The 26,528-nt window shown below is 36.1% G+C and overlaps 1 protein-coding gene across 38 annotated transcripts in view; it reads right to left on the bottom strand.

Annotated features, from left to right (window-relative positions):
• Nucleotides 1–26,528, bottom strand: part of CEP170 (centrosomal protein 170) — a 131,976-nt gene that overhangs the window by 73,574 nt on the left and 31,874 nt on the right. For all 38 annotated transcript variants that reach the window (XM_063809549.1, XM_063809554.1, XM_063809559.1 and 35 more), the window contains exons 3-7: nucleotides 24,214–24,303; nucleotides 14,051–14,129; nucleotides 2,939–2,997; nucleotides 2,680–2,842; nucleotides 1,226–1,360 (exon numbers count right to left, since the gene is read on the bottom strand). In XM_063809549.1, coding sequence (XP_063665619.1) covers nucleotides 1,226–1,360; nucleotides 2,680–2,842; nucleotides 2,939–2,997; nucleotides 14,051–14,129; nucleotides 24,214–24,303 — 526 coding nt within the window. The remainder of the gene's footprint in view (nucleotides 1–1,225; nucleotides 1,361–2,679; nucleotides 2,843–2,938; nucleotides 2,998–14,050; nucleotides 14,130–24,213; nucleotides 24,304–26,528) is intronic.

Raw genomic sequence — 26,528 nt, 5'->3', positions numbered from 1 at the left:
AAGTAATACTGTTTCTGTGCATGGGCATGAAGAAAACTGCTGGTGACAGAAACAATAAAGCTGGGATGGGAATTTATTTGCAAAGTTGACAAGTTCAGCCTTGGGCACTGTAAGATGAAGTTGATAATGCTCGCTTTTCTAGACTTGTATCCATTAGAGCATACCTAAAGAACCAATGTTCTTATTCTCCAGCTAAGAAAAATGTCCTATTTATCTTGTAGAATTAGGATGAAAAGTAGAAAAGTGAGAAGAGTTCTCATGGAATTTATCCTTGGTTCAGAGCCAGACTTAGTCTTCCATACTGAGCCCAGGTGCCTGTACTTAATTCCTCCAGTTCTGGATCCTTGTCTGCTGTTATCTCAAAAACTGGCTGCTCCATCTTTCTGTTCTCATGTCTTTGCAAGGTCCTTATGTGGCAACTGGCACCTCCATTCATTTCCTGGAAGTCTTGATTTTCTGGTTTATGGACTGAACCACTCCATTAACAATATCAGAAATATCAAAAATATGTTCCTTGACTATTAATCTGAGAATCTGACCCAGAACTATTTTTTCATTCTGGCTGCCAAACTCAACTAATCTTGTTGCTGCCATTTCTCATTACAATGAGCACACTGAGGTTTTGAAGAATTTGTAATTTCATATCACATTTCTGAACAAAGTGGGAATTGTTCATTTAAAAATATGATTAAGCCGGACATGAGATGGTGTGTGCCGTAATCTCAGCTCCTCGGGAGGCTGAAGTGGGAAGATGGCTTGAGTCCAGGAGTTCAAGACTAGCCTGGGCAACACAGTGTGATCCCATCTCAAAGAATAAATTAATTTATTTTAAAAATATGATTATATTCTGGGGATCTAATAAAAACACAAAATTAATGCCTACAATTTTGGTCTAATTGATATATTTTAATAATTATTTTTATAAACTTAAAATGCCTAGTTATATCATTAATCTACTTTCCAAATCTTAACATCTCCTTTAAACTGTAAAAAATATTTTAAATAGAAGTGCTTTATAAAGATATTAAAATTAATACTTTACTTATAATCACACAATTTTAAATTTTACATTAAAATAACAAGGCCATTAAAACATTCATCAATTTTAAAAAATCAAAGTATAGAATACTAGATCATCTCTTTTCATGGTAGACAGCTGTTTGCTTAGATTACAGATACTTCCCAAAATATCCATTTAATGTCACAGTGACTGAGATTTTTTTACCTGATGTTCCAGCTTCATGGTTTTTTTCTTCAGGTTTGCCATTTGTCTTGAAAGCTCTTTTTTCATCCACCTCATCATCCCCCCACCATGACGGCTGCCCATATAATGGAGTACCACGGGGCATAGCAGAAATATCTGGAAAGAGGTGGGAAAAATCTGTCTAAAGCAGATGAAACAGAAAAGAATACACTTTCGCAGAATGCTAGAACTGCCTGCTTGATTAATTAAATTAAAAAGCAAAGTATAGTCTTGATAGCTAAAATGTACTCTATACTGAATTAACTCGGTATTTGTGGAAGATCTTATACAATGTTGGACATGACTAAATAAATAAGATTTCCACTGGGTGGTACCTAAGTAACACAACGTGCTACATATCTCAAAAGCTTTTTGTTAAGGTGTTATGAGTTGTTTGCTATATAACTGAACTGCTTGTAACAAATGGCATTTTACTTGAATTTAGACAGAAAGTGACCTCAGAAGAACAAGTCTGTTGAAACTAGACAATAATCAACTAGGGAAGAACAAAACCAGTCTGATCAGAAATGGCTCATTAAGGCTAAATGTAAAAGACAAAGCTAAAGTAAATTTTCACATGAGTAGCTATTTTCCAATTTTTTTCAAGCCCAAGGACACAAAAACTAGTTCTTAACAGAACATATTTTTGTTAGAGCAAATGTAGTAATGCCTATTCATTTAAAAACTTGTTTCTGTTTGAATGGGATTATTTATGTAAGGCATTTTATAACGTGCCTAGAATTGTAAATTATTATATGGTGATATAGCCACATTTGATTTAAAAAATTTTTCTTTTAATTCGTTTTCGTTGTTATGCTGCAGAAGAAAATGCAGACAAACATGAAATAATAAAAATATTATAAGGTAAACTACACAGTTAACCCTCTGAATCTGTAGGTTCTGCATCCATGGGTTCAATTAGCTGCAGATGAAAAATGTTTTGGGGGAAAAAATTCCACTACATTCCAAAATGCAAGACTTAAATTTGCCTTATGCCAAGTACTATTAAACAAATGAAGTGAGGTGTATGCATTGTATTAGGTATTATAAGTGATCTAGAGATGATTTAAAGTATACAGGAGGATGTGTTCAAGTTATGTGCAAATACTATGCCATTTTACATAAGGAACTTGAGCATCGTGAATTCTGGTATTCATGGGAGTCCTGAAACCAGTCCCCCACGGATACTGAAGGATGACCATATTTACTTCTCTTAAACATTTAAACATATTAAGCACACCTATATATAACTGCTATATATAATTTTGTGTTTTATAATGTTTCCTAATGAAAGCACTGGTAGCATTAAAACACACTCTGAAATTATCACTATTATAAATTATTTTTATATGGACATAGCCAACTTTCTGAGAACAAAGCATGCAGTGTCTTCAAGATCAAGTATAAAGATGTTCTTTCGAGAGAGGCCAGCTTACCCATGGCTTTTTCCTCGGATTTCAGTGCTTCAGTAGTTTTGTGCTGCACTTCAGTAGCAGCGTCTGCTACCTTTGAATCTATGCTTTTGGCACTTGCAGATTTGGATAATTCTGATTCTGAAGATTTTTGGGACAACTGAAGCTGAATGGTAAACTTCTCATGCTATAAAACATTTAAAAATGGAAGTGAAACATCAAGAAGTAAAATCAACCATAGTGAAGAGCAGATTTGCAAAAGAAGTTAAGTAAAAACTGTTACCTTAAGAGCTTCTTCAGGGACCCTCATTTCTCCTTGTACTACAGTGAAAAGATTTGTATGTAAACGGGGCTAAGGAAGAATATAACCTCAAATTTCTGGTAATTGAGCTAAAAATCGTCATCAAATGTAATTTAGAAATTGTTCTATTTCAACAGGTAATTACAGCAGAATTATTATATTTCCCCTGAATAGTTAAATATTAAAATATGGTCACCAATGTAAACATTTTCATTTTAAAATACTAAAAATCTTAAGATCCAGCAAGTTTTCTAATTTTAAGTAATGGTGGCCCTCAAGAAGCAAACAACTGGGTAATTTATCAGAGCACAGAGACATTTTCAATTTTCACTAACAATAATATGAGATAACTACAAAGAAAAAGTACATGCATCAAATTATATTGAGAGCTAATCACAAAAATGTAAGGAAATATCTCATCAATGATTAACCAACAGCAATTCCTAAAAGAATTTGATTACTCAAACTTCATAAGCATTGATAAAAATGAAGTTCATTTTGCAAGTGCAAAAGAAATGCTATAATTAGGGTCCTTACAGCAACCACAACCATGACTGTTCCCCATGAATTGCAATCAAGGTCGTATTACATTATCAAACAATGGATTCTATACCAAGATGAGATTAGAACCAAGTGCTAGATATAATGAATGCCTTCATTATTAAGCCAAAAAGAACAATGCCTCTGTATATTAAAAAGATCTATTCACTAAAGAGTAGAGGTCACATTTCCCACCATTACTTAACTCTGTAATGAGAGGACTTTTATAACCATATACTAAATTCTATTCCTTACCAGTTCAGAGCACTCATGACTTCGAGGGTAGAAAGCTGTAACTATCATGACTACTTGGGGGAAAAAGATGACTTCCCAAGCATAAGGGAAGTAGGAAATTTGTGAGTATTTATTCTAGGTTTTTACTTGTTAAAATAATAAAAATTCAGAATTGTAAATATAAAGAGTTTTGGGAAATATTCTGTTCAATTCCATTAATCCTTCCTGTTTCATAAATAAAGAACCTGGGTAATGGACGGACAGAAACCAAAACAAGAGTCTAGTCAACTGAATCCCAGGCCAGGGCTCTCCTATTAATCTACATTGCTTTTTCCTATAGCTTTGAAATATTAAAATTTTCCTTTTTGTCACATTCATACACTGGTATATATTTGCTGGTACATATGGAAATACACATCTCATAACTAAGTATATTTAATAAAATATAATGTCTAAATTGCAAACATATGGAATCAATCTAAATGCCCATCAACTGATAAGTGGATTAAGAAAATGTGGTATATATACACCATGGAATACTACTTAGCCATAAAAAATGAAATAGTGTCTTTTGCAGCAACTTGTATGGAACTGAAGGCTATTACTCTAAGTAAAGTAACTCAGGAATCAAAAACCCAAATACCACATGTCCTCACTTCCAAGTGGGACCTAAGCTATGGGTACACAAAGGCATACAGAGTGGTATAATGAACACTGGATAATCAGAAGTGGGGAAGCCGGAAGGCGGGGTGAGGGATGAAAAACTACCTATTGAGGTACAGTGTATACTACTCAGGTGGTGGGTACACTAAAATCCCAGACTTCACCCTTGCACAATTCATCCATGTATCCAAAAAATCACTTGTATCCCTAAAGCTATTGAAATTTCTTTAAAAAGACAAAAAATGTGATTAAGCTATTATAAGAAAAAACCTAGAATTTAATAAGTATACATACATTCGCATATTTATATAATATGAATTATATAAACACATATATATAATATAGAAAAATACTGGCACGACTACTGCAGATATTATTGAAGTTTTTCATTCTTTTCTGAAAATTGCTTTTTATCTGATGTGGTTACAGATGTGAGTTCCCTGAAGCAATATTATGGTAAAAACTTTGCTTTAAATATAATAATAATACTGTCTAGTAACTTTGTTTTATCCGCAAAAAACTCATAAACAGCTAGAGAAAATTCATAGCATTCCTACTTTTTCTATGAAAAAATGCATTAAAAATGGACAGTCATTACCATTTTTTCCATGGAAAACACAAGTGATTTCAGCCTGTTGTGAGGGTTTTCGGGTGCTTCAAGCTTACCTCCTGGGAGTGCCTGAAGGCAACTTCCCAGGGCTTGTCTGGGGTATCCTCTTTAAACCTAGACACTCTTCAGGTCATGGAGAGCTTGAGAGGAGCCATCCTTCTCAGGTTCAAACATTTTACCTTCCAAAAATGTTTCTGTGTGTGGAAACGAAGAAGACCTCAAGAAGCCTCTTGTTTGGGTCATTAATTCATCTGGGAACTCTGGTGTAACTGTGAGATCTGGAGACTGCTCTAGCCCCAGCTTTTCCCTCCAAGGCTACCATCTTCTTAGTGGTGCAGGCCTATGTAGCTATTTTTAACTTGCTAATCAAGAAAAATGACAAACAGAGGTAGAATAACGTATGATATCAGTAAGTTATAAAAAGTTTGAATTCTTGCTTATTAAAAAATCATAATTTGACAGGTTATTTCTCCACTTCTTTATATAAAACTATGATTGCTATTCTAAGCCATCCCCCTGTACTGACCTAAGTCAATTTATTCAAGAAATGTTTATCTAAAAGTAGGACTGTGGAAACTCCCCTGAATACTAGTAATGTGTTCTTAGATACGGTTCCTCCCACTCTTTTATTTTAATGACAAAATAAAAAACAGAGCAAAACTTTAAACAGCGTTAGTTATTCCAAGGGGTATGACCTAAAATATGAAGTGTCAGATATCACTGTAAACATATCTTTCAAAAATCATGTCAGATAATTAAGAAAACTTGAATAAAATTATTTTATACAAGGAAAGATCAGAAAAACATATTTTTCAAAATTAATATATTTCATACATGTGATTTAAAAAAATATATAATAAGGCTATCCCTAGAAATTCTTAAGGTTACCCAAAAATGTTTCCTTTTCATTAAAAATATGGAAATTTTCCCTCATTTAACAATAATTGATAATAAAACATACAATTATGATAAATTAGAGTCCACAGAGAATTAGCAAGGTAGGTCCTAGGAGACAATAAGGGTTTAAAAGAAAGTTAACAGCAGGAAACTTTCTAAGGGGAAAATTTTATCTATCTGCTTAATTTTGCCTATACCTTCAAAAAAAGGTATCATTTTATTTTAGGAGATGATTATCTTTCCAACTTGTAGAAGATCCTGTTCTTTAAAAACATAGTTTTCAAACAACTGATTTACACTTCTCTATCACTTCATTTTTTCATCCAAAAAAGCTCATTTCCATTAATTTTTAAAATTTAGTTCTTTTAAGCTTTGAGAAATGTCCTCTATTTTTGAAATTTGAAAAATATTAATATGCTCATGTTTTGTTATGGATATCAACCACATAAATAAGGAAAAATCTTAACTTCTCTGAATGAAAGTTCTTAACTTTTGCTTACATTTAACTTCCCCTTGATCATTCAGCAGCCGTTATCTTGACAGCCTACCAAACAGTGGTATATATAGTGCTGGAAGTACAGGTTAATTATAGTTTTAGATGCTATGACATGATGTATTGGAGTTTTCTTTAACCTGGTTTCTAATATGACTAACCCAATCATTTTGTGGGCCATTATGCAGGAATATACAACTTCTTTGGGAAAATATATAAATCACAATTTTAAAATAGAAGGTACTGGGTTCTTACTTATGATGACTTACATGATTAAAATGATTGGCGGGTGGATCTTGTGATTCAAGATATTTAAGTAATGTGTAAATAATTTCCCACAAAATGTGGAAACCATACTATACTCTGCTTTTCCTCCTAGCACATTAGTGGTTTCTCCTTAGTCTCTTTTACTGGTTCCTAATCTCACCCATCTCTTAATATTGGAATGTACCAGGTGTCAGTCCTTGAACCTCTTATCAATCTATATTCATTCCCTTAATGATCTCATTCAGTCTTATGGTTTTAAATATTATTTATATAATAAAAATCCCCACATTCATATCTTTAGCTTCTACTTCACCCCTGGATTCAACTTTACATTCAACATGCCCCAAATCAACTTCTCAACCTTCTGGATAAGATGGAGTAAAAAGAATTGGATTTATTCTCCTACATTAAACAACTAAAAGATGGGTAAAACACATGATACAATGTTTTACAAGACAATTGGCATCAGGCAACAAAAGACAATGATCTCCCAGAGAAGGGCAACAAAGCAAGAGTCCAATCACTGCCCCAACTCACTGCCCTGTGAAAGTTTCTAGGTCACACTGTGAGGAAGAATAATCCAGACAGAGCCTGGCAGACTCCCTGAGTTGTGATGGAAATGAAGTCAAGAGTCCAAGCAAATCAACATTACTGGAATTCACAGGACTGAGTACTGAAGACAAGCCTGCACAGAAAGAGAATTCCAGAGATTTTCAGTCTCTGGAAAATATTAGAGATAATAGTACCCAGTGCCCACACACAGGGCCAGGAATAGTACCTACTCTCAACAGCTAGACTGTAAAACCTCATGCATGATTCATGAGTCACTGGGTAGAGCACAAGTCAGCAAACTTCTTCTGTAAAGGGCCAGATAGTAAATCTTTCAGGTTTTTCAGGCCACATGATCTCTGCTTCAGCTACTCAACTCTGCAGTGGTAGAGCAAAAGTGGCCACAGAAATATGTTAATAGATGGGCATAGTGATGTTCCAACAAAACAGCCTGAGGACCAGATTTGGTCAATGAGTTCACTGACCCCCCATAGTAGAATATACAGAAAGGTCTTGCCTCAGTAGTTGGGAATAATTAGCCCAGAACAATCTTAGAAGCCTAACAAATCTTAAAGAAAAGACTCAAAGTGATAAAACTGTTTCCAAGTAACTTGTATTCCAGAAGAATGCTCAAAAATACTTATATAAATACTAAAATGTGCATATAACACTCAGCAAAGTAAAATTCACAATGCCCGCCATCTAATAAAAAATTACTATGAGTGTAAAAATTAATCAATGGAAATCAACCCAGAAGAGATGAACAAATTTTAAAATAAATAATGGAGATTTTTTTCCAAATTGGATTGAAACTATAAAGCCACAGGATTTTAGAAGGTCAACAAACCCCAAGGGAGTAACAAAAAAACAACAAACAAAAAGAAAGAAGAAGAAAGAAGGAAGAAAGAAGGAAGAAAAAAGAAAGAAGAAAGAAGGAAGAAAAAAGAAAGAAGAAGAAAGCTACACCAAGACACATCATAATCAAACAGTTCAAAGCCAGGGACAAAGGAAAATAATGTGAGAATACAGTGGAGCAACATCTTTAAAGTGCTAAAAATAAGAAAAAGCCAATTTCGAATTCTATCCCCAGCAACAGCAACTTTTTTTTTTCTTTTTTGAGATGGAGTCTCTCTTTTGCCCAGGCTGGAGCGCAGAGGTACGATCTTGGCTCATTGCAACCTCCGCCTTCTGGGTTCAAGAGATTCTCCTGCCTCAGCATCCAGAGTAGCTGGGATTACAGGTGTGTGCCACCACGCCCAGCTAATTTTTGTATTTTTAGTAGAGACAGGGTTTCCCCATGTTTGCGAGGCTGATCTCAAGCTCCCAACTTCATGATCCGCTTGCCTCAGCCTCCCAAAGTGCTGGGATTAGAGGCGTGGGCCACCGTGCCCGGCCAATATTATCTTTCAATAACTAAGATGAAATACTTTTCTAGACATATAAAAGCTGACAGAATTCATCACCAGCAAAGCCATAGTACAAGAAATGTTGAAGGAAGTCCATCAGGTAGAAACAAACTGACATTATGTGAAAATATGGATCTGTACAAAGGGATGAAGAATACCAGAAATGGAAGGTTCATGGGTTTTAGACATAAGTACAATGGGTATAAAAATATGTATTTTAAAATATGTATTTTAAGATTTTAAAAATTATTTAAACCTCTTTAAATGACAATTGACTTTTTACTAATAACAATGTAGTATGGGGTTTGTGACACACATAAAAATAAAATATATGACATCATAGCACAAAGGTCAAGACGAAAGTATACTGTTGTAATGTTCTTGTACAATATGTAAAGTGGTATAATGTTACTTGAAGATAAAACTTGAAATTAAAGACAAATTATAAGTCCTAAAGGTACCACTAAAACAACAACAAAAAATTACGGCAAATAAGCCAACAAAGGAGATAAAATGAAATAATAAAAACTATTCAGATAACTCAAATGAAATCAGAAATGGGGAAAAAGAAAACATAAAACTAATGGGTCAAACAGGACACAAATTTCAAGATGATAGATTTAAAACTAACCACATCAATTATCACATTAAATGTGAATGGCCTACATCACCAAATAAAAGTAAAAATTATCGTATCAGATAAAAAAGTAAGAACAACTATATGCTGCCTACTTTACATGTAAAGACAAACAGGGTAAAAATTAAAAATATAAGTAGACAACAGAAAGCTGGAACAACTATAATATTAAGACAAACTAGATTTCAGAGCAAAGAATCTTATTATGGATAAAGCAGGTCATTGCATAATGATAGAGGGGGATAATTCATCAAGATAGCATAATAATCCAGGTTGTCTATGCAACTAATAAAAGAGCTGCAAATGACAAAGCAAAAAGTTCTGCAAGGAGGAGGGGGTGAACCCATAATTATAGCCTGAGATTTCAATACCCCTTTCTTAATAATTGAAAGAGTAAGAAGACAATAAATCAGTAAAATACAGCAGACCTGAACACCCACCAAGCCAACCTGGCCTAACTAACATTTATAGAACATTCCAACCCCCAAATAGCAGAACGCATATCCTTTTTAGGTACATATGGAACATTTACCAAGATAGAACATATTCTGGGCCACAGAACAAGTCTCAATAAATTCAAAAGGATTTGAGACATACAAAGTATGTTCTCTGAGCAAAATGGAATTAGAAATCAGTAACAGAAATATATCTGGAAAACTCCCCAAATATTTGGAAACTAAACAAACTTATAATCTGTGACTCAAAGAAGAAAATAAAAAAGGAAATTAGAAACATTAAAGTAGTAATTGGGGGAAAATTTATAGCTCTAAACACCAGTATTAGAAAAGAAAGGTCTCAACTGAATGACCTCAGCTCCTACCTAGAAAAAAGTTTAGAATAAAGGTAACAGAAATCAAATAGGAAACAGAAAAATGTGAAAACTTGGTTAAGCCTAAAGCTAGTATTTTGAGATGATTCTTCCCATTTTCTCCACAAAACTTGCTCTACCTACAGAATTCTCTATCAGTTATTAAAAGGATGCCTTCCTTTTTCATATTGCTCAGGCCTAAATTCTGGTTCATCCTTGACTCTTTCTCTTACTCTACATCCAGTCTAATCAGAAAATTTTATTGGCTACCTCTTCAAAATATACACAGAATCCTTTCACTTCTACTTCCAGATATATCACCCTGGTCCAAACCTCCTTTACCGTTCACCTGAACTACTGCAATAGCCTGCTAACTGGTCTCTCTTTTCACACCCCTGCCCACTCCACCCTTAGTTTTCTTTGAACAAGAGTAGCCAGAGGATCTTTTTAGATGTATGTCATTTATCACTCCTCTGATTAAAAAAAAACAAAAACAAAAACGCCTCCAAAGACTACCCATTTCACTCAGAATAAAAGTCAAAATCCTTATAATGTCCTACGAGAACTGATATATTCTGACTCCTAATATACTCACGTTCTTTGCTGGCTCCAACCACACTGGCTTTTAAATGCTATTCCTCCAATATGTCAAACATGTCTCTGCTTCAGGTCCTTTGTACTATACCCTCATCTGTCTGCAGGACAATATCTCCATATATCCATATGGCTAACTTCTTTACTTTCTCCACATCTTTGCCCCAGTGCTGGCTTCTCATTGAGGTCTTCGTGTATATTCTTTTTAAAACTCTAACTTCCCACTTACCAACACTAGCTCTCTGCCTCCCACTTTCACTTTTTTCCATAGAACTTACCATCCTCTAATACCCTCACTTCTAGTGTGTGCTGTCAGTCCCTTCAACCCCACTAACGTGTAGGCTACAGGAGAACAGTGATTATGATCTATTTTATTCACAGTTATATTTCCCAAACCACTGGGACTACGCCTGGCACATAGGAGACATTTAATAAATAATTAGGAAATGAATAAACTTTTCCTTATCAGCCTCATTTTTGGCTACCTGAAGATTTATTACCACTTTTTGAAGTTTTTCTTGATTACTGCAGCATTTTAGTACTCCTTATGAGTTTACAGTCATTTTAAAAGCTTGTATATTTCACTGAGTATGTGCTTTTCCAAATCACTTATTTCTCCAGTTACAAAAAAGACTTATGTTGCCTAATTCTAGTCTCGATCCATGTTAAATTGCTCCTTCTATTGATGTAGCATTTTATTTTATTTCATTTATTTATTTATTTTAGACGGAGTCTTGCTCTGTCACCCAGGCTGGAGTGCAGTGGCACGATCTTGGCTCACTGCAACCTCCGCCTCCCAGGTTCAAACAATTCTCCCTGCCTCAGCCTCCTGAGTAGCTGGGATTACAGGTACCTGCCACCATGCCCGGCTAGTTTTTGTATTTTTTGGTAGAGATGAGATTTCGCCATGTTGGCCAGGCTGGTCTTGAACTCCTGACCTCAACTGATCTGCCCACTTTGGCCTCCCAAAGTGCTGGGATTACAGGTGTGAGCCACTGCGCCCAGCCTGCTGTAGCTTTTTAATCAAAATAGTTTTCCTCTCCAAAGTATAGCAGTTTATAGACTGCCTATTAAGATTAATTTTAATTAGAATAAAGTACAAAAATGTCTTCAATCTAGCATAGCTAAATACAGGAACAAGTCAATATATAAAATCTGCTTTTAAAATTACGTATATAATATAATTTCTGCCACTATAACAGATGGTTTTTTTTTTTGAGACGGAGTCTGGCTCTGTTGCCCAGGCTGGAGTACAGTGGCACGATCTCGGCTCACTGCAAGCTCCGCCTCCCGGGTTCACACCATTCTCCTACTGAGGTAGGAGGTAGGAGCCTCCTGAGTTGCTGGGAGTACAGGCGCCCGCCACCATGCCCGGCTAATTTTTTTGTATTTTTAGTAGAGATGGGGTTTCACTGTGTTAGCCAGGATGGTCTCAATCTCCTGACCTCATGATCCGCCTGCCTCAGCCTCCCCACGTGCTGGGATTACAGGCATGAGCCACCGTGCCTGGCTAACAGATGCTATTTTAAAATAATAAAATTATATGAGCCTCCTCTGGGCATCCAGACAGTAGTTATGGCTCAACACTAAGTGCACAACTCTGAGAAAGTCTTTGGGACAAAACATCCGTCCCAACAATTTTAGACAGACATATTATGAGCTAGTACGTAAGAGAAAAATGTCTGTTTGCTGTTAAGAAAATAGTATACTATTGTGTAAAAGCATGAGGTTTTTTTCTCAATAGTTTCTTCTTGATATAAAATTCAAAGTTAACTTGACAGAGTTTTACTAAAACTTAAATTTCCTAGTATTTTCTCATGATTTGTAACAGTTGATGCCAAATGGATTAAAGGAGGTATCTAAATTCAAAATATACTTGTATTTGTTCTTGATGAAACTTAGGCTGGTAGAAAATGACACCCATTCATTAAGGCTTTAATGCTAATTCTTAATTATTTTGCGTGAAGCATTTTTTTTAAAGACTTAAAATAGATACAAGTATTACTATTTAATGGTTTGGCTTTTTGTATATTCCTTTGGCTCTGCAAGTGTGAACATTATAAAGTATGCTACAAAACTTTAATTTTAGATTTAAAATTTAAAAAATTGTAATATTATTTTTCGTAATTTTTTTTTTTTTTTTGAGATGGAGTCTCTCTCTGTTGCCAGGCTACAGTGCAGTAGTGTGATCTTGGCTCACTGCAACCTCTGCCTCCTGGGTTCAAGCGATTCTCCTGCCTCAGCCTCTGGAGTAGCTGGGATTACAGGTGCGTGCCACCATGACTGGTTATTTAAAACATTTTTTTGTCTTTTTAGTAGAGACGGGGTTTCATCACATTGGTCAGGCTGGTCTCGAACTCCTGACCTCGTGACCTGCCCACCTCGGCCTCCCGAAGTGCTGGGATTACAGGTGTGAGCCACAGCACCTGGACTATTTCTCGTAAATGTCAAGGAACAATTTCATAGTGTTAATACATTTACTTTAAGCATCTACTCTATTTAGCTGAGACTATGCTTTTTCTGCTACGGTGACAAAAGTCCATCCAAATTGCTATGCTTAATACATTCTTTATTACCAAAGTCCCAATAAAAGTAGTAATTCAAAAAAACTAAAACTCAAAAAAAAAAAAAACAACCTTCAGCATTATGTGGAATAGCTGTATTTTAATTAAATGTACATAAATCCTTTTTACAAAGCTTCTTGCCTACTATGAATGGAAATGTCTTTCTTCTTCTGCAATCATGCTCCTTCCCTTCACTAGAGATTCTTCACGCTGCCCCATGCAGTTTAATACAGTCATGTCCTTGTTCAATTATTAGATTCCTAATTTTAAACATAAGAATTTTAAATACACACTAAATGCATAATGTGGATTAATCAGAGAGCGTAGGTCTTAGAAGACACAGGATATTGAAAAGTTTGAATTTAACAGGCAATATAGCTGTGATGCATAAAACAGTTAACGGGAGGGATGGAAGGAAAAGTAGGTTTAAATTCTTACATTCATCCCAGGAGGCTGATTCATGCATCATGTTCCACCTGAAAGCAATCCCTAGGCTGGACTAAAATTAAACATTCCCCTGTCCTCTCCCCAGTTACATTCTTTGATGCTCAAATTATATATGCAATAGCACTTCAGTGAGACTGATGCTGAAACTACATAAATAGAGAGAGAGAGGAAAAAAAAAAAGCTGAGTCCACCAACTTTTCCATGATTACTTTTAGGAACAGGCATAATAACTAAAAATATATACGTATTTTAGTATAGGAATGCACCCAATAAATAGAAATTCTGGCATATCTATATTGTGAATTGTGTTTTAAAAATGTTAACTTACACCAGAGTAAACATATTTGAATAAATTTAATAAGTACATAAAACCATTTAAGGATATCATATCCAAATCTCAGCTTATCTTCAAGTTTCAAGGTGATATAAGTCTGTTCCGGAATCCTTACATCATTCACAAAAGTCTACAAGGAAACAAAAAAAGATGTTAGGTTACGTATGAGGTATTAATTCTTACATGTCAGATAAGCAAATTCTCAAATCTGAGAGTTAAAAGCACATATCATACGGTGGCTAATACAGCCTGAGTATCATAAGATGTGCCATGCAGCCTGTAGGCTGATAATGATTTTATACTAAGCCTTTTATCTCTCTTACTGGTAACACACAAAGAACCCAGTGCTGCCAAGATGAATTTAGGCACTTAGAATAGTTCCTAAAAATGGTGCCAAGAAAAGCTCCTAATCTAAAGCTGGCAAACCGCAAAGGGTAAAATATTTAACTGTTAATACACCATCAGGGTTTGCTCAACCCAATTTTAGCTTTTTGAGAAATTCTGTCTATGTGTAAGCACTGACATTTCATTACTTTTATTTTTGGAATTATTATAAAGAAGAAGAAGAAAATTTACTTTAAGAAAATAGAATAAAACTCAATTTATTTTGCAGTTGTCATATGGGTCCTTTGGATCCCTTTAGGAATCAGATACATTATAAGGTTTCAGTGATCTTATTTTTCTGATATGTTGAAATTCTGCTATTTTATCATCCTAGCAACTATTTAATATTTACTCATCAATTATTCCAAACAACGCTAAAAGTGATCCAAATAATAAGACAAAAGAATAACAGAAGCAATAACCAACAAAAAAATATTGTAAGCCGCATTTACTATTATATTTTCTTTCTTTTCTCTCTCTCTCTCTTTCTTTCAGGGTCGCGGTGGTGCGATCATGGTGCACTGCAGCCTTGATTTCCTGGGCTCAGGTGATTTTCCTACCTCAGCCTCCTGAGTAGCTGGACTACAGGTGCATGCTACCATGCCCAGCTAATTTTTGTGTATTTTTTGTAGAGACAAGGTCTCCCTATGTTGCCCAGGCTGATCTCAAACTCCTGGGCTCAAATGATATGCCCACTTTGGCCTCCCAAAATCCTGGGATTATAGGTGTGAGCCACCATGCCTGGCCAAATTATATTTTCTAGTGGGCACATAAAAAAGGAAACAAGATAGAGGTGAGATTAGTTTTAATAATATATTATACATTTCACCTGATATATCCAAAATAGTACCATTTCAGTAAAGTATCAATATAAAAACTAACAAGATATTTCATATTCTTTTTTTTTTCTTTTTTTGGTACTATGTCTTTAAAATTTAGACTACTCCACATTTCAAGGGCTCAACAGGCACACATGGTTAGTGGCTACTGTAGTGAAAAGCACAGACCTACGAGCATGATGCAATAGTGAAATAAATCACTATTTCATCATTCTTTAGTTATCTTCCTGCAGTGGCCAAAATATTCCTCATCTTTCCAAGAAGATATAAAAGACATCTGGAGATAAAATCTTTATACATTTTGGGGTTTCTTTTTTCACCTATTAAAGAGCACAGTTGAAAATCCAGAATTTCTGATTTAACATTCATAAAGGCAAAGAGAAGAAAACAGGAAGATATTTCATAATTATAAGATAAATACAAGAGACAGTGGGATTCTACACTATGATAATGTTGATAAAGCTGATAGCATCAGCAAAATTATCAGACTCTGTGTCTTCAGATGAAGACAGTCATAGACACATTTTCTCTAATGCAAGAATCAATGAGAAAGAATGTGTCCATGGGAAAAAAGAAATTTTCATCTAGTTAGTCATTCAGTAAGAATCACGTAGTATTTTTCAAAAAGAATCTGAATGATTTTGGGTTTTGTGGGGGTTTTGTTTTTGGGGTTCTGAGACAGGGTCTCGCTCTGTCACCCAAGATGGAGTGCAGTGGCATGGACCACATCTCATTCTGAAGCCTCGACCTCCCAGGCTCAGGTGATTCTCCCACCTCAGCCTCCTCGGTAGCTGGGACTAGAGGCTTGTGCCACCACACCCTGCTAATTTTTAAATTTTTTGTAGATGGGGTCTCACTATGTCATCCAGGCTGGTCTTGAATTCCTGGCCTCAAGCAGTCCTCCTGCATTGGCCTCCCAAAGTGCTGGGATTACAGGTGTAAGCCACCATCGCCAGTCTCATTTTAAAAGAAGTGTCATATTTTAAAAGAAATATTGACAGCCTTCTTTTTTTACATCTGTGTTCCAATACTTATTTGATATAGTATGTAAGTGGACATATTCTCAACACAAGTATCTATACAAAGGTGACTGGAAGAGATGATGTAGACATAAAATTATTGGATTGAGCTTCTAATTGTTGTTTATAAATCTAAAAATAATAAGTGTTTTGCACTTTATGGAGGAAAAAAGATGGCTATCCTATTAACAAAATTATAAGCTGTAAAGTTTTGTTTTGTTTTGTTTTGTTTTGAGATGGAGTCTTGCTCTTGTTGCCCAGGCTGGAGTGTAATGGCGTGATCTCAACTCACTACAACTTCTGCCTCCCAGGTTCAAGCGATTCTCCTGCCTCAGCCTCTCAAGTAGCTGGGATTACAGGCGCCTGCCGCCACGCCTGGCTAATTTTTGTATTTTTAGTAGCGATGGGGTTTCACCAGGTTAGCCAAGCTGGTCTTGAACTCCTGACCTCAGGTGATTCACCTGCCTCAGCCTCCCAAAGTGCTAAGATTACAGGGGTGAGCTACTGCGCCCAGCCAAAATTTTTAAAACACTGTGTTTTGACCATGCAAGAACAAGAAGCACCAGAAATAATACACTAGAATTAAATAAAGACATACAGTACTTGAGATCTGGAATCAACATTTATAAGATGGATATATGTTCCAGGTGAATACATGTCAACTGATGAGCAGTTAGTTGCATTCAAACAACACTGCCCATTTTGGGTAGTATATACCTTTAAACACCAGGAAAATATGGAATAAAAATTTGAGTTTGTCATGTCTAATTTTTTATTAAAATTTCAAGTTGTTTTAACTACCCTTTTATTTTTACTTTTGTAAATTATTTGTACAATATTTTTTTTAAAAAAGGGTCCACTGGATTATTGCCGGAAGTCAGCGACCCTGAACGGAGGGACCAGCTGAAGCCATGGCAGAAGAACATAAATTGTGAAGATTTCATGGACATTTATTAGTTCCCCAAATTAATACTTTTATAATTTCTTATGCCTGCCTTTACTGAAATCTCTGAACATAAATTGTGAAGATTTCATGGACATTTATCACTTCCCCAGTCAATACTCTTGTGATTTCCTATGCCTGTCTTTAATCTCTTAATCCCGTCATCTTCGTAAGCTGAGGATGTATGTCGCCTCAGGACCCTGTGATGATTGTGTTAACTGCACAAATTGTTTAAACAATATGAAATCTGGGCACCTTGAAAAAAGAACAGGATAACAACGATGTTCAGGGAACAAGGGAGATAACCATTAGGTCTGGCTGCCTGAGAGCCGGACAGAACAGAGCCATATTTCTCTTCTTTCAAAAGCAAATAGGAGAAATATCGCAGAATTCCTTTTCACAGCAAGGAACAGCCCTAAGAAAGAGAATGCATTCCTAGTGGGAGGTCTCTGAAATGGCCACTCTGGGAATGTCTGTCTTTTATGGTTGGAGATAAGGGATGAAATAAGCCCCAGTCTCCTGTAGCACTCCCAGGCTCATTAGGATGAGGAAATTCCCACCTAATAAATTTTGGTCAGACCGGTTGTCTGCTCTCAAACCCTGTCTCCTGATAAGATGTTATCAATGACAATGCATGCCCAGTGGGACATGATACTTAATTAGCATTTTCAATTTCACCTGGGTCCTGTGATCTCGCCCTGCCTCCCTTTGCCTTGCGATATTTTATTACCTTGTGAAGCATGTGATCTCTGTGACCCACACCCTATTCATACACTCCCTCCCCTTCTGAAGATCACTAATAAAAACTTGCTGGTTTTGCGGCTTGGGGGGCATCACGGAACCTGCTGACGTGATGTCTCCCCTGGATACCCAGCTTTAAAATTTCTCTCTTTTGTACTCTTTCCCTTTATTTCTCAGACCAGCTGACACTTAGGGAAATAGAAAAGAACCTACGTGAAATAACGTTGAATTATCGGGGGTAGGTTCCCCTGATACTAGATACAGATGGTAAATGGTGATGACTATCTTTACTGGCATACTGAGAGTTAAGGGCCTAGAATTTGCTAAATTTATAGAACACAGAACAAAGGTTATGGTTAACTGCCTATGCAGACATCAAATAAACACCCAACAAGTTTTTCTTTGATAAACTGAAATTTAAAAAATTACTTTATTCTTTCCTTTTTTAAATTTTATTATCATTATACTTTAAGTTTTAGGGTACATGTGCACAATGTGCAGGTTAGTTACATATGTATACATGTGCCATGCTGGTGTGCTGCACCCATTAACTCGTCATTTAGCATTAGGTATATCTCCTAATGCTATCCCTGCCCCCCTCCCCCCGACCCCACAACAGGCCCCAGAGTGTGATGTTCCCCTTCCTGTGTCCATGTGTTCTCATTGTTCAATTCCAACCTATAAGTGAGAACATCTGGTGTTTGGTTTTTTGCTTTTATCATCTTCTATTTTATTAGATTTGAGATGGCCATGATAGCTTATTTGAGAAGACTGCCCTTCCATGATGAGGTAGTTACAGTAAAATACTTAAAGGGATTAGGTTATTAAACTCTCATATTTCTATGCATAAATAGCTCTTTGTAATATGCCATAAAATAAGTTTTAAGTCTACAAAAGAAATCAGAAAAAGTTACAATCTTAGTTTCAAGCATATATATAGGGATAGGGGAATATCATTAAGACTCTAGATTATATCCTAGAATGATTTATGAGTAATCCTAAATCACAAGCTTCCAACATGTTTTAAAGAAAGGTTGAAATTGTAATACAAAGAAAATTCAAAGGCTTCAGAGACTTATAAACTCTAACTTCAGGCTCATTTCCAAAATGAAGACTTCAGTGTTTTAAAACTTATGTCTTGAGTTTACTAAAGTATTCGGAGGATACAGTCATGCATTGCTTAACAATGGGGCAACATTCTGAGAAACACATCACTAAGCGATTTACTTCACTGTATGAACATTATAGAGTTTACAGTACTTACACAAACCTAGATAGTATAGCCTACTACACACCCAGGCTGTATTGTATATCCTATTGCTCCTAGGCTACAAATCTATACAGCCTGTTACTATACTGAATATTGTATGCAATTGTAACACAGATAGGAATTTTTCAGCTCCATTATAATCTTATGGTACCACTGCCGTGTATGTGGTCTGCCGTTATGGGATGCATGACTCTAATTACAAAACAGAAGAACTGAGGAAAATGATGCAAAAGAATGAAAGAAAATGTTAATTTACTAATGTCTGGTAGGCAAAAGATAACTAGATACAGTATTGAAGAGGAGTGCTACAGTTCTGAAGTTCTGAGCCAATTTTATTTGAAACTTGTCTCTAATAACCTAAAACACCACATTTACTCAAAAGGCCTGTGATGACCTAGAAGATCCATTTAAGTTTAAGATTGCATAACTCTCTTAAATATTAAGCACCTGTTGTGTGTTGAACATGTGTACTAGGCACTTTCAGAGATCGAGAAACATATAATTTTAACATGCTGCCATTTATGACAGAACTATTCCCTAAAGTCTAAAAAGGCTTAGGAAATATGAGCCAGACACAAAATTTCAGTTCACAAAAATGCAAGTGAAAACGTCTGTGAGGAAATAGTCTCCTGAAGGTCTAAAATTACCAATGGAAAAGAGAAAATTTCAAAGAGCCAGAGGAAAAATCATTTAACTAGATCAAATTTTAATAACTTAGATACGGGAAAAAAAATGAGTTTTGTTTCTTTGTCAGTGCCATTTCAACACACCAGGTAGAGACCTGGTGGTGAGGAAAATGAGGCAAAGAGAATGAAGTAATCATCAAGATCTTGGAGTCCAGAAGTGGCAATGTTGGGATTCGAAATCAGGTCTCTGAACTACAAATCCTATGAGCGTTCCACATCAAGATAGATTAGGTGCCCAAGCTAAACCAGCTCCCGAAATTCCTCCATTCAAACCACTAACCCCACAGAAGCAAACCAAACTTAAATAAATACCTATTTAATTTACATACAACTACATGACACAATTGATAGTATAAAATCATATAGCCAGCATACATTGTATTGATGATCTGGGAAAGTGAGCAGAGCACAACCACCTCAATCTCTCTGCCAGCTACAAAAGCCTCCTCTCCTTCCCTAACCTTTCCCTTCAACCTTTAGTGAAGACCATTCTCTACTATATACCACACAGGTCTGATGCTGGCAGGAACTCTAGTGTGCAAAGGGGACACAGTGTGTCTGGAACACAGACTGCTGATGGGGGCAGTCCAGTAACAAATGGCAGGCTTGCAATGGCACAGGAGGGGTAGGGCAGAGGCCATGGTGGCTACCAGAGGGGCAAGGGCCCCAGTGGAGGAGGCAGGAGGAACTGAAGGCAAACAGGGGTTCCCAAAGAAAGAGAACCTTCAATGGGTTTGCAGGAAAATGGCCCGTTAAAATATCAGCAACGGAACTGATTGTAGCTTTCTCAGGCACAACAACCTCATTTCTGGTGGCAATTCTGTAAATTGTAGATCTAGGTCCCTTGGGAGTGTATTCTGGGCTAGGGTGAAAGGGGACAGGAGTGGAAATGATCACTTTTAAGTTGAATTTAGTTGGTAAGTGATTTTTCTAAACAGTAACAGTGAATTCTTTGAAAAGTATATAGGCTACAGGTTGCTAAACTTGTCTTTGCTGCTTTTCTTACCATAATAAAAATAACTTACATTTACTGAATGCTTACTATGTACTGTTGTTTAAAATTATTCGCTTATTTATATCTTTACAACACATACAACACGCTCACACAACCTGTGAGTACCATTTTATTATTTCTATTTTTTTAAAAATTGAGGAATAGAGAACTTAGGTAATTTGTCCAAGGTGACATCAAAGCTGGGTTCATAACCACTACACTGTGTCCTCCTACCTCCAAAATTACTACTTTTAACCTGATACTTAAAGTTCTAGAATATGGATAATAAGAGTAAATAGGCTGCGAATAATAGTCTACAAGTTCTCTTATGATTAAAATGCATGATAGTTGGTAGTTCATAGACTTTTGACATTTTTTGGCTGCTAAAGACCTTTGTGGCATGTTTCTTAGGCTGTCATTTGGGTAACAGTGTATTTATCATTTATGTAATGCTTTAAAGTTCTATACTAAGCGCACACTCAAATGTACTGTTACATTTAATCCTCATAACAATACTACAGAGCAGGAATTATTTCATCATTTAATAGCTGAAGCAAGATTCTGCATTGCATCTTTGCTTTCATAAACTTCAACTCATTACATGTTTACACACTTTGGAAGGTAGTATATATGAGGAAACTGAATTTCAGAGAGATTAAGTGATTTGTCCCAGGTTACACTGCTGATAAATAACAGATCTGAGTTTCAAATCCTGGTCCTGATTTCAAGCTTAAAATGCAGATGTTGCTCTCCATGAGTTAGTATCTTTCACAATATTATTGAGTATAATCAAATTATAAGAAAGGCCAACCTAGAAAAATGTCATGTTTCACCTGATTATTTTTGGAACCAATACCAAGTAATTTCCATGTTTGATCATAGGCTTTTAAAAGACTAAAATGCTGATGTAATTCCCGCTTATTATTTTCCAAAATAACAATGTAAAGACATACAGACTACCACTGTTCATCTGTTGTCAAGATGAAACTTTCTAGACTTAAAGACAATATAACATTGTCAAAATGTTCCATATATAGAAGTTAAAATTTTTCACTATAAATTCTTCAAGTAGAAAATTAATTCAATTCCACTAAAGAAAGATTTACTGGGTTCATGCACCATGCAGAGCCCTCTGCTAGGCACTGTGGTCACAGAAGCAGAAGGCACATGAACTTATTCAGGAGCTCATAATTCAGCATAGCTACAGAGGTATAAAAGTAGATTTAATACCAGGCTGATCAAGGACACAAAGGCTTATGGGTGTGGAGAAGGAAGAGAGAAATTCTAGCAAAGAGGAGTTGAGAATCAAAATTGCTAACATTCATACCTAATGTTACAACAGTTTCTACCTACTTTGCCTATCTCTGCTAATTTTAATCCTTTCAACATGTCAACATCAGCAGGTTAAAATTCCTAAGTAAACGGGCCTTTGTTTCATCTCTTCAAAAAGAAGTAGAATTTGAGCTTTATTTTTAAAAATGTGTAAAACTTTTATAAATGGCAAGGCAGATGGGAGAAATAGTAGACTGAAGAAAATCTAACAAATTATTTGAAGAAAGACATAGCATAGCAGGAAGACTACTGTTTGGAAGAAGAGCAAGGGAAAATGTAATGATGGAGCATCAATCTGGAAAGGTGGATAATGCTAAATGTGAGAGTTTTCAGGGCAAACGTGAAGAACATACACTTAATTGTACGTGCTTTGAGAAAAAAAATGCTTGAATAAAACCAACAGAGAAAAAAAAAGGCTTGAATAAAACCAACAGGAAAACATGCCTACAAAAAATTTGTATTTATCTCAAAGAATAAACATAAAAGTCCTTCAGTAGCAGGCCAATTCAGAATTGGTAAAAAAAAAATGTATTACCATATTTGCCAAATTTCTGCATGTTCTTGTACATAATGTTTGATGTACATTTGAAAAGCATGAATAGTCTGAAGCAGTTGGGATGCACTTATTTCTGTTAAATTCATTTTAAGAATTTCAACAGCACAGATAGGAACAACACAGTATTTGCTTGTGTTAGCAGAACCATAAGCAAATGAAGAAACTGAAATAAAAGAAATAATTCAATACTTCAGCACTCTTTTTAGTTTGTAGCTACTTATATTATGCCAAATGTAGACAGACCAAATGAAGAAATAAGAAAAAATTCACTTCAGTAACACAAAAATATATTCAAAGTATGAATTCCAAGAATAATGAACAATGGCGGTTAGATAATGTACTATATTTGTGAAGGCAAATGGTTGTGTTGTTTCACCTTTTTTACCCTAGCAGAGAAAGTTGTCTACTCTCTGGCACCTTTCCATCTTTCTTTTCTTTTCTTTTTTTTGAGACGCAGTTTTGCTTGTTCTGTTGCCCAGGCTGGAGTGCCGTGGTGCCGTCTCGGCTCACTGCAACCTCTGCCTCCCGGGTTCAAGTGATTCTCCTGCCTCAGCCTCCTGAGTAGCTGGAACTACAGGCACATGCCACCACGCCCAGCTCATTTTTATATTTTTAGTAGAGACGGGGTTTCACCATGTTGGCCAGGCTGGTCTCCAGCTCCTGACCTCAGGTGATCTGCCCGCCTCAGCCTCCCAAAGTGCTGAGATTACAGGTGTGAGCCACCACGCCCGGCCCCGGCTCCATCTTTTTTTTTTTTTTTTTTTTTTTGAGACGGAGTCTCGCTGTTCAGCCCAGGCTGGAGTGCAGTGGCGCGATCTCGGCTCACAACAAGCTCCGCCTCCCGGGTTCACGCCATTCTCCTGCCTCAGCCTCCCGAGTAGCTGGGACTACAGGAGCCCGCCACCACGCCCGGCTAATTTTTTGCATGTTTAGTAGAGAGGGGGTTTCACCGTGTTAGCCAGGATGGTCTGGATCTCCTGACCTCGTGATCCGCCCGCCTCGGCCTCCCAAAGGGCTGGGATTACAGGCGTGAGCCACCGCGCCCAGCCCCAGCTCCATCTTTATTTTCTAAACTTAACCATTACTTCTCTGTCCCTGAGAGTACTTTTTTGCATTCTCACTGCCATGACTTTTTACCGTTTTCCCTCATATAAATTACAGCCATATAGTGAAGTCAAGCTTAGGTTCCAACTCCTTAAAGAAGTCTTCTTTAGCCATCACAGACAATGACAACCACCTTCTGGATTCATCTGCTTATAGTTTCTTTGGAATATGGGCTAGTTTCATATTCTATTGGATGGTCCCCAAAGTGCTATGTACCTGATAAGCATTTGAACATAACATACAAAGTAAAGAAAAAGAAAATGTAGCTAGGAAATGTAATCTGATTTTTATTCTTACAATATTAAACAAATGTTCAAACAAGACAAAAAATAAACCATTGACTTACCCCATTGAGGCTGCCCAAATCCTTCACTAAATGCTCATCCGTAGACGCATCATAGTTGATGACAGCGTGTTGCTTATCCACACTACGAGACTGAAAGGAATGTTTTCAGTTAATAAATATAAGAAAATACTAGAATAAATACCAGTCACATTTTGGCTAGATACCTAATATTAATAGGACAGTAAATATAGGGAAATAGCAAAGTAAATGTGGATTAAATGAGATTAAAATAGTGCCACTATACAACAAAATTTTTTTAGCATCACTCCCCAAAGAGGAAAGCATAAAATTTTAAAGATATTCTTTTCTACTAAATTCACATGTTCTATTAAGAATTTACATCAGCTGACTTCGTTGAATGTATTAACTTAATTTTTTTAAATTTAAAACTGTTATAGAGAAATCATGTGAATTATAATTTTACCATGTTTTACATATCTTATTGTAAAAAACATTTACCTTGTAGGATTTTCTTCTTTCAAAACAAAAAATGAGCATAAACTATTTAAAGAGTCCAAAGATTTAGAGGAAAAGGGACACAATATGACATGTTTCAGAACAAAATTATCTTCACTTAAAATATGGGCTCTAAAACTGGAATTCACGGGACAGCTCTAAGAGGGAAAGGGACTGAAAGTCAAAAGAAAGGTATTTTAATGGCAAACTGTGGTTTTTGAAAATTGCTTTTAAGTTTCTTTTAAAGTTTTCTCTCTCTCTGTCTCTCTCCAGAGCTTAGTAAGTTGTCTGCAGATGGAAGCACCCAAAAGCAGAACGATAAGCCTGTGGAAATTGGTATTGAAAGGAAATATCATTATAGTCACAGAAGAAACAGTCTGTGAACCAGTGAATCTGAACTTGATCACCATGTATTACGGGGTTACTGTGTGAACCCTGGTATACTAAAAGCAAAGAGAGTATCAAAAATGGGGAACAGACATGACTTCCAATTTTTGGTCCAACATGGAAAGAATCTGAAGTCATCGCTCCCATCTTCATAATAAGAAAAATGTTGAACAAACTGAAAACCAAAAACTCATCTTAGTTTTTCAGAGACCTGAGGTCACAAGACAAATTACCACCCTGAAAAGTAGAGAGACAAGCAAATACAGAGAGAATCACAGCTTGCCAGGAGCAGAAGCCTCCGCTAGAAACAGCAACCAGCAGGACAACTTAAAGGTGAAGTGATTAATTGCTAGAGACTTGAGGGTGGACCAACTTGAGATTTAAAAAAACTCCTGCATTAAATCTAAACATTGCTTAAAATTCATTTTTGTTTTCATTATTTAAAATTTTTATTCATCTGGTTAAACTAATGAAATACTAAATTCAGTTCTTGAGTTGGCAAGAAGCAACAACGCACCACTCAGCAAAATAATTTCACCATATTGTTGATGTATCAAGTTGATCTAGTCTAAGGATAAAACCTCCAAATGTTGTTAAGAGAAGTGAGATTTCAAGTATATGTAGGCTCTCAATAAATACTGAATGGATCCTCATAAATAATCTCTCTCTGAGGAAAAGAATACATAGGAAAAGGGCAGAAATCCTTTGGACAATGGACTGAAATTCAAAGAAAAAAATCTAAATTAGAGTTGAGAAAAGGCAAATTCCAAAGCAAAGTGAAATGTTACCATTAGATAGAGGACTAAAGGAGTCAAATGGCTACTCATGGAGCCAGAGAATGGTGGCTTTCGAAGGAGTGTGATAAACACAGATGAGGGATATTGAGAAAAAGTGATTTGGGGAGGAAGTAGTTTAGGACAGGCTGCTTCACTAAGTGAACAACTTGTTTGAAATCTGGAATATCCTTAATCTACAATGTACCCCGCCCTCCAACTGCTTATGGTGAACACTGACGGTACATAAACACCTACAGCAAAAGACAGAGCACACTTAAGACCTAAGAGAACAACAGAGTCCACTGAGTCGAGTGAGATGCCATTACAACTCTGGGGATTAGGGAGTGAGGAGTGGGCCTGTTATGTGGGATCACGAGAATACATCGTTTGTTTGTTTAATAAAGACAGTAACAATTCAAGAAGAGTAGTCAGGAACTCAAGGCAAAGAAGATCAGTTTAGTACTCACAGAATAAGACAATCCCATTTGTGTAACTATTTTTTAAAAAAAGCAGCCAATGAAAAAAAATTCCTATGTTTTTAGTTATTATGAAATGTATATAAAGTATCAGTGTGTTTCAGCACCCATGACAGGAATTAAGCAGAAGACCAAGATTACAGAACATAATACATCTAGTGACCGAGTCAAGGAAAACTGAGGGAATAGGAAGAATATGTAATGGATATCTAACCACTTA

The sequence above is a fragment of the Pan troglodytes genome, chromosome 1 (genome assembly GCF_028858775.2).
Source record: "Pan troglodytes isolate AG18354 chromosome 1, NHGRI_mPanTro3-v2.0_pri, whole genome shotgun sequence".
NCBI classification, from domain to species: Eukaryota; Metazoa; Chordata; class Mammalia; order Primates; family Hominidae; genus Pan; species Pan troglodytes.
Note: the sequence above shows the minus strand (reverse complement) of the source record. Positions and strands in the feature narration are given on the sequence as shown.